Genomic DNA, 13,835 nt, shown 5'->3' on the forward strand with positions numbered 1-13,835 from the left:
CATTAACCATGATCAACTGGGATTTATTCTGGGGATGCAAAGGATGGTTCAATGTTTGCAAATCAATCCATGTGATACACCACATTAACAAAATGAAGGATAAAAATCATATGATTATCTCAATAGATGCAAAAAAAAGCATTTAATAAAATCCATCATTTACTCATGATAAAAATTCTCAACAAAGTGAGTTTAGAGGGAACATACCTCAACATAAGAAAGGCCACATATGACAAGTGCATAGCTAATATCATATTCAGTGGTGGAAAACTAAGAGCTTTTCCTCTAACATCAGAAATAAGAGTGTCCACTCTTGCTACTTGTATTTAACATTGTTCTGGAAGTTCTAGCTGCAGCAATCAGACAAGAGAAAGAAATAAAGGCATACAAATTGGTAAGAAAAAGAAAAAAAAAAGGCATATAAATACCTACCATTTGCAACAAGATACTAATATAGAAAACCCTAGGGGCACCTGGGTGGCTTAGTCAGTTAAGCGCCTGGCTCTTGGTTTTGGCTCAGGTTATGATCTCATGGGCTTTGCACTCACCAGGGAGTCTGCTTGTAGGGTCCCTCCCTCTGCCCCTCTCCTCACTCTCATGTGCTCTCTATAATTAATAAATTTTTTTTAAAAAGAGGAAAACCCTAAATACTCCACCAAAAAACTATTAGAACTAATAAATGAATTTGGAAGTTGCAGGATATAAAATTAACATATCGAAATCTGTTGTGTTTCTATACACTAATAATAAAGTGGCAGAAAGAAATTAAGAAAACAATCCCATTTATAACTGCACCAAAAACACTGATGAAAGAAACTGAAGATGACACAAATGGAAAGATATTCCATGCTCATGGATTGGAAGAATATTGTTAAAATGCCTATTCCATCCAAAGCAATCTACAGGGTCAATGCAATCCCTATTAAAATACCAAGAGCCTTTTTCACAGACCTAGAACAAATAATCCTAAAATTGGTATGGAACTACAAAAGACCCTGAGCAGCCTTAAGAAAAACAAAGTTGGAGGTACCACAATCCCCGATTTCAAGATATACTATAAAGCTATAGTAACCAAAATAGTATCATATTGGCACAAAAATAGATCAATGGAACAGAATAGAGAGCCCAGAAATAAATCTATGCTTATATGGTCAATAACTCTATGACAAAGGAGGCAAGAATATACAATAAGGAAAAGACAGTCCCTTGAGAAAACTAGACATCTACATGCAAAAGAATGAAAGTAGACCATTTTCTTAAACCATACACAAAAATAAAAATGGATTAAAGACCTAAATGTGAGACCTGAAACCATAAAGCTCCTAGAAGGAAACATGGGCAATAATCTGTTTGACACCAGCCGTGGCACCATCCTAGGGGATGAAAGTTATAAATTTTCTAGCTATGTCTTCTCAGACAAGGGAAACAAAAGCAAAAATAAACCATTGGGACCACATCAAAATAAAAAGCTTTTGCAAAGAGAAAATCAACAAATCAAAAAGGCAACCTACTAAATGGGAGAAGATATGTCCAATAAGGGGTTAATGACCAAAACCTTATGCAAGAACTAATGCAACTTAACACCAAAACCCCCACAATCTAATTGAAAAATAGGCAGAGGACCTGAAAAGACATTTCCCCAAAGACATACAGATGGCTCAAAGACACATGAAAAAATGCTAAGCATCACTAATCATCAGGGAAATGCAAATCAAATCCACAATGATATCACTTTACATCCTCAAAAAATTAACAACAGAAGTACCATATGATCCAGTATTCCACTATTGGGTATTTACCCAAAGAAAATGACAATACTAATTTGAACAGATCTTTGCAACCCTGTGTTTATTGCAGCATTATTCGCAATAACCAAGATATTAAAGCAACCGAGGTGTCCCTTGATGGATGCAAAATAAACTAAAAGCAGGAACAGATTCATAAATACAGAGAATGGATGGTTGCCAGAGGGGAAGGGAGATGGTGGGATGAGCAAAATGGGTGAAGGTGATTGGAAGATACAAGCTTCCAGTTACAGAATAAGTGATGGGGATGAAAGGTATAACATAGGGAATATAGTCAATGATATTGTAATAGCATAGTATGGTGACAGATGGTCACTGTACTTGTGGTGAGCAAAGCCTAAATGTATAAACTTGTGGAATCACTATGCTATACACCTGAGACTAAAGTAACATCTGGTGGGGCAACTGGGTGGCTCAGCCAGTTAGGTGTCTGGCTCTTGAGTTTGGCTCAGGTCATGACTGATCTCAGGGTTGTGAGACTGAGCCCTGTGCTGGGCTCCATGCTCAAGCAAGGAGTCTGCTTAAGATTCTCTCTCCCTCGGCCCCTCCCGCCCCTGCTCCCACTCTCTTTCTCTTACAAAACAAATAAACAAGTTTAATAAAGTAACATTTGGTGTGTCAACCATATTTTAATTAAAAAATTGTACTGATATGTGGGAATTTTTGAAGGAGTGAAGAAAGAGTAAAGACCCAGACTATGCTGCACAAGATGGTACTGCCTTGAGAGTTTATGAAGGTCAGTGGTCCAGGCAGTGGAAACCCTGGGGCTGTCCAAGACAGCACTCCAAGGCAGCGCCTTCCCTGTAGGCACTTCACCTCTCAGCAACTCCCCTATGAGCAGATCACATACTTCTTATGGCCACTGCTCAACCTATCAGCCACTTTCATCTCACGAGGTGAAGTCAAGGTCATACAGTACAGGTGGCCCTATTCTCTGCAAATGGGCAGGAGCCAACAATATCATCCTTAAGTATACAAGGAGAAACCACCCCACCAATTTGTTTACAGAAACTGGCATCTGTTCACTTTCCTCCCTGCCCCCTACTCCTACTCTTCAACCCAAACTCAGAAGATTTACAGAGAAGCTGAAGAACGATCATCCTTAATCGTTAAAATACATATGGCCTACTTATACTTTCGATTGCTCTTCTCTGGTGTTCTGAGTAGTTTTTATTGTTCTGAGACTGCTATTTAGATAAGGTATTTTCCAATTTAAAGCTTCACCAAAATCTTAGGAAGCAGGCATCATGTCAATTGACCAATGTGAAAACAGCTATAGTAGCTGAAAACCAAAAAGTCACACAGCTCCTGCGCATCCTTAAAATAAAATATGATGCAATGTATAATGTAATACTTTAAACAGAAAAATGAGAATTCCCAAAGACCCACAATTATACGTTATATTCAGGGCCCCAAACATAACAAACAGTATTATCCCATTTTTCATCCAAATAGGATAAGATCATGTGTCAACAATTGTGATTTCCTTTCTAAACTTGGTAAGCTCCCCCAAATTTGGCAATTTTCTTTGAAAGTATAAATTCTTGGCCTAGAGAAAGGTATCTCAGTGCACTGAAGAAAAAGGGGCATCTGAGAATCCTTCAAAAGGTGACTATTTTCCTGTTTCTAAATTCTCTCTTGATGCTGGGACCTGCACGTACCACCAAGAGAAAGAAGTAGCAGCAGCACCAGAAAGTGGTGTTCTTTCATCAACAGATGTGCCCCTCCTTTAAAAAGCCCATTAAGGGGATCCCTGGGTGGCGCAGTGGTTTAGCGCCTGCCTTTGGCCCAGGGTGCGATCCTGGAGACCCGGGATCGAATCCCATGTCGGGCTTCCGGTGCATGGAGCCTGCTTCTGCCTCTGCCTATGTCTCTGCCCACCCCCCTCTCTGTGTGACTATCATAAATAATAAAAAAAAATTAAAAAGCCCATTAAGGTCATTTATACGGGTCTTTCATGGAAAAGAACCTCATGATTCCATGGCACATTTATTTATTTATTTATTTATTACAAAATCTCTCCACCTCTCCTGTGATAAGGGCTAATACCTGATAGAGTCTGATGCAGTGTGTTCTCTATGTATTTCTTCTTTTAACCCCTCTAGCCAAAATTTCACCAGAGTTGGTTGATTTTATTTGTACTTCACTGCTATTCAATTTTACAGCATTATTGGAATACAGAAATTACAACATACTTTTAATGCCTTCAATCTAAGGGGTAGGAACAAAAGTTATTTTTGCTAATCTAAAGATAAAGGCACATTAAAAGCTAATATTTAACTTAATTACCAGGACAGAAAAGAGCAGGGGAAAATGGACTCTGACAAACATGATTGGTTATACATTCTTAAAGTTGTGAGGAAAAGACAGTCACTGAACCATGAGAAATAAAGCTGTCATAAAGCCCACATGCTTCATTTTGAAAATGTGAGACCATAACGGTGCAGCTTACAAATTTAGGATTTATCCAAATTTGTAAAGAAGTAGTAAACTGTCAATATTTGCAGATAACACGATACTATACCATATACACAGAAAACCCTAAATACTCCACCAAAAAACTATCAGAATGAGAAAATGAATTCAGTAAAGTTGCAGAATACAAAATTAATATACAGAAATCTGTTGTTTTTCTAAACACTAATAATGAGGTAGCAGAAAGAGAACTTAAGAAAACAACTGCACCAAATATAAAATACCCAGGAATTAACCAAGGAGATGACTTGTATTCTGAAGACTGTAAGACTGTAAGAAAGACACTGATGAAAGACACAAAGATGACACAAATGTAAAGATGTTCCATGCTCATGGATTGGAAGAATTAGTATCATTAAAGTGTCCCTACTACTCAAAGCAATCTATGGATCCCTATCAAAACACCAATAGTATTTTTCACAGAATCAGAATAGTCTTAAAATTTGTTGGAATTGCAAAAGCTTCAAATGGCTAATGCAATCTTGAAAAAGAACAAAAAAACTGGAGGTATCACAATCTAGCATACTAGTATCAAGCCATACTACAAAGCTATAGTAAGCAAAATCAGTATGGTACTGGCACAAAAACAGACACATAGATCAGTGGGACAGAACAGAGAGCCCAGAATTAAACTCATGCTTATATGGTCAATCTATGGCAAAGGAGGCAAGAATATATAATAAGGAAAAGACAGTCCCTTTTTAATAAATGGCTGGGGAACTGGACCACTATCTTACACCATACATGAAAATAAACTCAAAATGGATCAAAGGCCTAATCATCAGGCCTGAAAACCTAAAACTACTAAAACTGGCAATAATCTCTTGGGCATTGGCCGTAGCAAAATTTTTCTAGATATGTCTCCTCAGGCAAGGAAAACAAAAGCAAAATTAAACAATTGAGACTACATCAAAATAAAAAGCTTTTGCACAGAGAAGGAAATGAAAAGGCAACCTACTAACTGGAAGAAGAGATTTGCAAATGATATGTCTGATGAGGGGTATCAAAAAATATATAAAGAACTTATACAACTCAACACCAAAACCTCAAATAATCTGATTAAAAAAATGTCAGAGGACCTAAACAAACATTTTTCCAAAGAATATATACAGATAGCCAAGAGATACCTGAGAAGATCCTCAGCATCACTCATGACCAAGGAAATACAAATTAAAACCACAATGAGGTATCGCCTTACACCGGTCAGAATAGGTTAGTTATGTTATCAAAAAGATCAGAAATAATAAATGTTGAAGGTGTGACGAAAAGGGAACCCAAGTGCACTATTTTGGTGGAAATGCAAATTGGCTCAGCTACTGTGGAGAACACTACAGAGGTTCCTCAAAAAATTAAAAATGGAAATACCATACATTACAGTAATTCCACTGCCGAGTATTTACCACAAGAAAACAAACACTAATTCAAAGATATGTGCACCCTTATATTTATTGCAGCATTTATAATAGACAAGATGTGGAAGCAACCCAAGTGTCCATTTACATATGAATAAAGAATATGTGGTAAGCACATGCCACACACACACACACACACACACACACATATACTGGAGTATTACTCAGCCATAAAAAAATGAGACCTTGCCATTTGTGACAATGGACAGACCTAATGAGTATTATGCCAGGTGAAATAAGTCAGATTTGGAAAGACAAATACTGCATGATTTCACTTACATGTGGAATCTAAACAACAAAACAAACGAACAACTAAAAACCCCCCAGAAACAGATTCATAAATACAGAAAATTGGAGGTTGCCAGAGGGAAAAAGGGGGTTGGCAAAATAGGTGAAGGGGATGGTAACTGCACCTAAGGTGAGCATTGCATAATGCACAGAATTGTCAAATCACAATACTGTATACCGGAGACATTGGACATCAAGTACTCCTCAATAAAAAGAATTTACTAGAATCTTGGACATACATTCTTGGACTTCCTTCCACATTAAATTTCTCAGCTTTACTGTCCATTAATAAATGGCTAGATAAGAAAATAAATGTACTCTGAAGCAGTGGCTCCATTTTTGCTGTCCATCAAAGGCAGCTGGGGTGCAAGTCGCAGAGACCTCGAATAAGTGCCAAGTCTTAATGTCTAACACATGCTCCAGGTGATTCTAATGTACCCAATATAGCCATTTAAAAGCCTGCAAAAAATAAAAAATGTTGTCTAGAGGTGGGCCTAACTCCAGCGGGCAATGGTTCCAACATGGGGCAGTCACGTGGGGACTGGCCAGCTAAGGGAGGATATACAGTTAGATTTTCCAGAGTAAGATGAAATGCTTCTTGAATAAGACATATAATGCAGAGGACAGAAGTTTTTCCTGGACTATCTTCGTGGAAGGCACATGTCGTGTTTGCTCCTTGTTCTGTGTAGTAATGTGTGTCAGCAGTGCCATGCCAGCAGCATGAAACTGATGAGATGCAGCAGTTCATTAAAGAGACCAGTCAGGTGACTGCCAGGGAGCAACATGACCATGTATGTTGAGAGCCGTCACCGTAAGCATTTTTCCTCTATCTTTACAGGCCACATCTGTGAATCTTAAGCGACTTCTTCCCTTGGGGATTCATAGTAGGAAGAAGTCAGATGCAAGTCACCTGCTCACTGACATGCCCCACCACTGAGCACTGAAAGGTTCCTTGCTACAGTTGGTGGGAAGGCTCTGAACGGAGGGTACGGCAGATGGTAACAGCAGGGCATGCAAGTCGTTCCTCAGAGGTGAGCCTCGGTGGGCTGCCTATGGGCAGAAGGAGCACCGTGAAGATTCCCCGGAACAAATGTCTACAAGGGCAGGGCTGATCGCAAATGCTTTGTAGTAACATCAGAATTCATTAAATAGAAATGAGATATTTTCTATGGAGACTGCCAATCAGTACAAGAGGATCACACTGAGAGATTCTGAAAAGGTTGTATGTCCAGTAGCACGATTACTTTCATATTCTATGTGGAAAGAATGCCCCTTTCCTACAGGCCTTGAGGAGTCCCATCTATAAAAATACTGCCACTTCCATGAGCACAGCCACAGCGCTCTTGTCTGCACGCTGTGGGACATCCATTCTTGTGCCTTGCGCCAGGCTGGCACTCGGCACACATTTGTGGAGCTGAATATACAGAAATGAGGTAAGTGGTAGGAATAACCAGCAAGCTCATGAATTATTAATTTCATGTCAACTAGTGGATTATTCCATTTCCCTTTTTCCATGAAAAAACTGATTCTGAGTTTTGGGTTTTGGAGAGTGGGTTTAGAAGTCATCTGTTCCAGGATACTTCCCTTATTCCAAAATACTACATACTAATGATAAGCACGGACCATTATATAACGAAAATATGCTCTGATCTCTAAAGATTTCTAATTCATACCAGAAATGTGAGCTTAGTTAACACTGGCCCATAATAGCCTAAATATTTCACTTTAAGTAATGTACAGAGAATTATGTGTGTGCACGTACACGCTATTATGGACTAAATGTGTCTCCCCCAAATACGTATGCTGAAGCTCTAAACACCTAGAGTGTTCATATTTAGAAGTGGGGGCTTCAGGAGGTAAGTAGGTTTAGATCAGGTTATGAAAGTGAGACCCTCATGACAGCGTTTGTGCCCTTACCTTTAGAAAGAGGAAGAGACACCAGAGTTCTCTCTCTCTCTCTCTCTCTCTCTGTCTCTAACCATACACATACACCCACGGAAGGTACGTGAGGACCCAGGGAGAAGGCCATCACCAAGCTGGGAAGATGGCTCTCTCCCAGAACCCAACAATACTGGCACTCTAATCTCCAGATTTTCAGCCTCCAGAACTCTGAGAAATAACTTTCGATTGCTTACGCCACCCTGTCTGTAGTACTTTCTTTCGTTATAGCAGCTGAGTTAACTAATACACACATTTAAACATAGGAAGAGAAGAGTGCTCACTTGCTGAGGATGTTGCCTCAGGAAGTGGGCTAGTTGTCTCCTAAGAGGGCCAAGGTAAATATGCTTATACCACATCCTGGGACAGTACTTTTCAGTCTTTTCTCACCCAGTCTCTCCCATAGCTGATAAATAGAAAAGTTTTGCACCCGTTTAATACCCCTTGAAATTAAAAACAAAGTCAGTCCCTTGATGGGAAGGAGACTGGAAGAGCACGACAAAGAGCCATACAGTTTCCCAATCAGCCTCTCCTCTGCTTCCTCAGTGATGGGCCAAAATCTCATCTCAGCTTTCCTGGCTTAGAAACCTGATTTCATCAGCACTTTGAAGCAGAGCCATCCCTTGGGGGCAGACTCACATCAGCAGAGCTCACAAGACTGATGTAAAACACCAGAAGGTCAATTTGTTAGTTGACAATGAGCTCTGTAAACATCGCCTAGGCCAGGGGACTCGCGCCAAAAGCACCAGTGCATGCTGTTCCTGTTGGTAGACCTCCGTGAGCAGCTCAATCCCACATCAGAAGGTTACGGTGAGCATGGAATCAGGACAAGAAGCATGAGATGAATCAAATATCGACAGGCATGAGGCTGAGCTAGCCTGATGCATCCATTTCCTCAGTTGGATGATCTTGCCAATAAAGCCATCCATGGTTGGCTGCAGTTCCCTGCATCCTTCCCCATAACACCAACGTCCTTGCCAATTCAAATGCAATACTCTGAGATTTTGGCCTCGGCTTCTCTCTCCTCTGGACGGTGTCTGGATGGGCGCTGCCAACTTTTGCCTCTGTGGCTTTTTTTTTTTTTTTCCTATACTACTTTGGGTGACCAATTGTTTAGATGTTTTAATACACTCAATCAGGTTACAAGGAAATCTTGCTGTAATATACCTGTGCTATTTCTTATGATCACTATATATCTTTGTGCAGGATCCCGGGTCATTTGAAAATTTAACTCTCAAAGGGAAAGGTCAAATCTAAGTTCTTGGGGGATGACTTACTGTGCCACTTGTACACATGACGAGTAAGGTTTCTTTGTGTGTATATGTGTAATTATCTACATATACACTCATATACCTCCACTTGTATGCTTTTTATTATTTGTTAGAACTTAACCCTTTGGGTGACCATCCCCCATGGGTCTATTTTTTCCTTAGTTTTTAACTGAACTGTAGAATAATGCAGTTTTGAACTAAAAGCAAGATTAGATTTAACTAATGGCAAATATCTGAAAATATTGCCAACGTTGGGAAAAAGCGTTCAAAATGTAAGGTAGAGCAGACCTCCTTTATCCCAGGGCCAACAACTTCTATGCACGACAAATGCATTTCAAACAATGGAAATATTTATATCTAAGATACATAAATTAAATGAGAAGCCTGATTTTAAAAAAGTACTTGAAAGCCCTTTTAGAAATGTCTGATTTGATCGCCCTATAAATGCAGAGTGGAAAGCTTGAGTTATGCTCCCTTGAGAAGATCAATAATACTTAGTACAGAAAAGGCTTTCTGTCCAGTTGCTGAGGGAAGAGTTGGCTGTGGGTCAAAGGGGACTGCAGCCTTCCCCTCAGCCCTTGTCTTAAATAGACCCGTTGTCAACTCGCACTACTGTGATGTATTCATTACTGATGGACAACTTGCTTGTATGAAGCTGGTATGTTAGCGAAGAGGGTGGAATTACAGTTTCCCACAATATTTTCTTCCCTCAAATGCTTTTAGGCCATAAAAAGCTTTTAAAACCACTTAGTCTGGGAAACTGAGATGACCTTCGGTATCATTTACCTCTTGGTAACACCTAATAGAAATCTATAGGGACCCTATCCCCCAAGAGAATTAGCAACAGAACCTAGAAATTACCATCCGCAGACAACAATACTAAGTTTGTTTGCTTTCAGAGAGGCTCAAGCCTAGGACTACTTCATGGAGCAGCACCAATCTCCTGAGTACTGAGCTGCTTCCCAGCGGTAGTGCCATTGGGGAGGGAACAGGACAGTACCTCTTGGGTGGCTGCACTCTATCTGCAGCTGTCACACCAACAGGTAGTGACCAATAATATACTTAGGCATCAGAGAAGTGTGAGTTCATGTCACACCAGGAAATAGTTTATTCCTAGCAGAGGTCACTGCAAAGAATGGAGGGTTCCCCTTTCTTAATTATATACATATACATTAAATGATTGAAGTCTCATCCAGAGGCTTAAAAAAGAGGTACGTTAAAGAAAACACCCATTACCATGGTTGTCTCCCTGGAGTTGAACTATTACAGAAGTCCCTCTGACAGCTCTATCACTCAGCAACAAATAGAATGAGTCCTTTTTAGTCTCTCTCATGTAAAAATGGAGTCTTTTCCCCCTAGACTTTTACTGTCTTCACTCTTTGTAGGAGAAAAAAAAATCACCATGTCCTTTACCTTCTCATTCCTCCATCCTTTATTACAGCCAAGTTTCTAGCTTTTGTATGGATCTTGTTATACTGTTCACTTTGACCTGCCTAGTTCATCTGGTGGGTTCCAGGATTATATTACGTTTACTGGAACCAAACATGGATTGAACACCTTTGTTGTTGTACAGGGTGCTAATTTTCCAGCTTGAGTTCATAGAAACCAATGTGGAAAAATTCTTTACCAAGAAAATACAAATTTTGGCATGTAGAAACTCATAGAGCATTTATTTTGATCCCTTCATTTAGAAATCTGTTGATCCCTCAATCACTAGGGAGATGTTTCTAAAACAATGAAGAAACATAAATAAAAAAGCGGCTAGAGTATTATAGAGAGGGATGGAAACAATCTACTAAGAAACCACTAGGAAGTGAGTTAAATATTTAAACCTACTGCAAATATTTGTGTATTGTTACTTTATTACATTTGAGAGGTAGATGATCTGGACTGAGACTGATTTTTTTTTTGAGGTTGTTATTTTAATTTCTTCTACCATGACTTGGATTTTCCTGTTAATATATGCATATTAGTCTGCCTTTAAGTGTGTATGTCCCTACCTAACCACAGTCCTTTGAAATTCAGTTTAGAAATATTAAAAAAAATAGTCACAATAGTTATTGGTTCATCTCTTACTACCGCTAACGGTATTGTTATACCTGCCTCTGAATTTGGAATGTTTGTGACGACATCCACGACAGTCACTAACACACTAATGCCATTGCTTAGAATCAGGTACTCCTTTGGGATTCCCATCTCATTTGATGCTATCAGCTCAAAGTTTGTTGCTGGGAGTCAGGAGGCAGGAAGGGAGAGACACTGGGGAATAAACCAAATCTCCAGCACTAACACTCAGACTTCAAATACTTAGCACTTTTTATACCTACTTGTTCTGTAGTATTGCTGGTATTCACAGACCTTTAAGGAAAAGGAAAAAAAAAAGAAAGGAAACCGAAGGTCCAACTCCTAGTTCTCCCATCAGTGGGCAACGGTCTCACCTGGCTGGTAGAAGTCAGGCGACAGCTCCCTGGCCACAGCTCTTGCGATGTCACACTCCTGGCGGGCAGCCTGGGCAGCCTGGTCAGGCGGCGTCAGCTTTGGCTCTTGCGTGTGCAGTCCTACACAGGGCAGAAAGGGGAGTCAGCAAGGGGGGCGCCTTGTTCATGACACGTGGACAAGCACATGGTCTGCGGCCTGGGGAAGAGCCACGCTCACTGTGGTCATGGCCCAGGCGCCTCCCCTGCAAGTTTTATGGTCACATTGTTGTGAGCCATCGATGAAGACAACATGGGTGGAACCACCTGTATAATGCCTCAGTCCTCCTTTCAAGGGAAACGAAAAGGGTGAGCAAGTTCTGCGCAGCTTGATGCAAAGCCTGGTTTTCAAAACTTATGGGTTGAAGCTCCTGCTGCCTTTGGCTGGCAGCTCCCCCCGCCAACCATGGAGAGTAGAGGTAGAGCTTAGGAATACAGTGTTCACGAATTTATTTCCTGCGGCAGAATCTATATAAGAATTTGATCAAGGGGATCCCTGGGTGGCTCGTGGTTTAGCGCCGCCTTCAGCCCAGGGTGTGATCCTGGAGATCTGGGATCGAGTCCCAGGTCAGGCTCCCTGCAAGGAGCCTGCTTCTCCCTCTGCCTGTGTCTCTGCCTCTCTCTCCCTCTCTGTCTCTCATGAATAAATACATAAAATCTTAAAAAAAAAAAAAAATTTGACCAAGAGGGTCTGCCCCATAGAATGCTGGAAAAAAGTAACTCTGGAAAAGAAAGTAGCATTGATTTCCATGGTTAAATACTCCCTCTATGACCAATTCAAGTGACCAGTGTGATGTCACTGGACGTGCAGTTGGGAAGAGACACACACAACAGGCTCTCGCCAGCCTGTAGAAGCAGAGCACCAGGTCTGCACTTAAGAATATGCTCAGGAGGTTCTAAGGAGCCCATTTAATTGATCAATTAATTCTTGTGAAACAAGGAGGCCGAGGTTGGAAAGAGGAAACAGAAGTCTCTCAATCTTCCACCTGCCCTCTGGCCCATCCTCAGTCATGAAACCTCCTGTCTTTCCAGAGGACTAGGGTGAGGGAGAAGGCAGTAGGTTTAGAGAAGGGGGCTGTTTATGGCAACACAGGAGAACTGATGTCCACGTGCCCAAGAAGAGAGGATTCAGTGGGTAAGACAGAGAACTCTAGGTCATCCACTTCCAAAGAACACCTTGTCCGGTCAGTATTTAGATGATAATCATGGGCATCTATTTCTTCTAGTTTTGCTAACTTTCTATTCTAATTTTATTAGCACCAGGCAGGTATTTAAGTAACTATAATAAAAGCTTAATGAAAGTCTGAAAGGTGCCTGCACTTATTTTGGAAACAGCAGGAGATGGGGGCACCTGGGTGGCTCAGTCAGTTAAGTGTCTGCATTTGGCTCAGGTCATGAGCCCAGGGTCTTGGGATTCAGCCCTGCACTGGGTTCCATGCTTAGCAGAGAGCCTGCTTGTGCACACTCTGTGTGTCAAATAAATAAATAAATAAATAAATAAATAAATAAATAAATAAATAAATAAAAATCTTAAAGAAGAAAAAGGAAAGAGAGAAACAACAGGAGAGAAAAAGTTGAGAAGCAACATTGTGCCCCAGCAGTTCTTAGGAGAGAAAAGGCAGGTGGCAGGTGGAAGAGGTCAGCAGATGGAATTCCTGGGACTAGCTGCAGGAAGGAAGCAGGAAAGTTGGGGTCTGCCCTGAGACTGAGGTGGGGGCTAATGGGCAGGAGGTCCTGTTCCCAAATTCTCCAACTACCTCCTCTCATTCTGTGTCTTCATGGGATCCTTCACTCCCCTTAGGACCTAGCCAAGACGGAAGGCTGGAAGTACTAAAATGTAAGCTTTATGAAGACTGGGATTTTGCATTGCTGGTCCTCTGCTATATTCCCAATGTGTATGACACAACCTGGCACATGGTATCGACTGAGGGTTCATTTTATGAATAAAGGAGTCAATGATGTGTCCTCAGGAACATCTGGGTAGTTACTTAAAAATGAATGGATTGACAGGGGTACCCGTGTGGCTGAGCAGTTGAGCATCCACCTTTGGCTCAGCGCGTGATCCTGGGGTCCTGGGATCAAGTCCTGCATTGGGCTGCCTGTGAGGAGTCTACTTCTCCCTTTGCCTATGTCTCTGCCTCTGTGTTTCTCATGAATAAATAAATAAAATCT

The 13,835-nt window shown here is 40.8% G+C and overlaps 1 protein-coding gene across 1 annotated transcript in view; it reads right to left on the reverse strand.

Moving 5' to 3' along the window:
- The window catches only part of JPH1 (junctophilin 1), an 83,856-nt gene that overhangs the window by 12,089 nt on the left and 57,932 nt on the right, over nt 1–13,835 (reverse strand). The window contains 2 exon segments of the mRNA XM_038579557.1: nt 11,628–11,712; nt 11,714–11,747. Of these exon segments, the coding sequence (XP_038435485.1) occupies nt 11,628–11,712; nt 11,714–11,747 (119 nt within the window).

This window comes from Canis lupus, chromosome 29 (genome assembly GCF_011100685.1).
Source record: "Canis lupus familiaris isolate Mischka breed German Shepherd chromosome 29, alternate assembly UU_Cfam_GSD_1.0, whole genome shotgun sequence".
In the NCBI taxonomy this organism is placed as follows: Eukaryota; Metazoa; Chordata; class Mammalia; order Carnivora; family Canidae; genus Canis; species Canis lupus.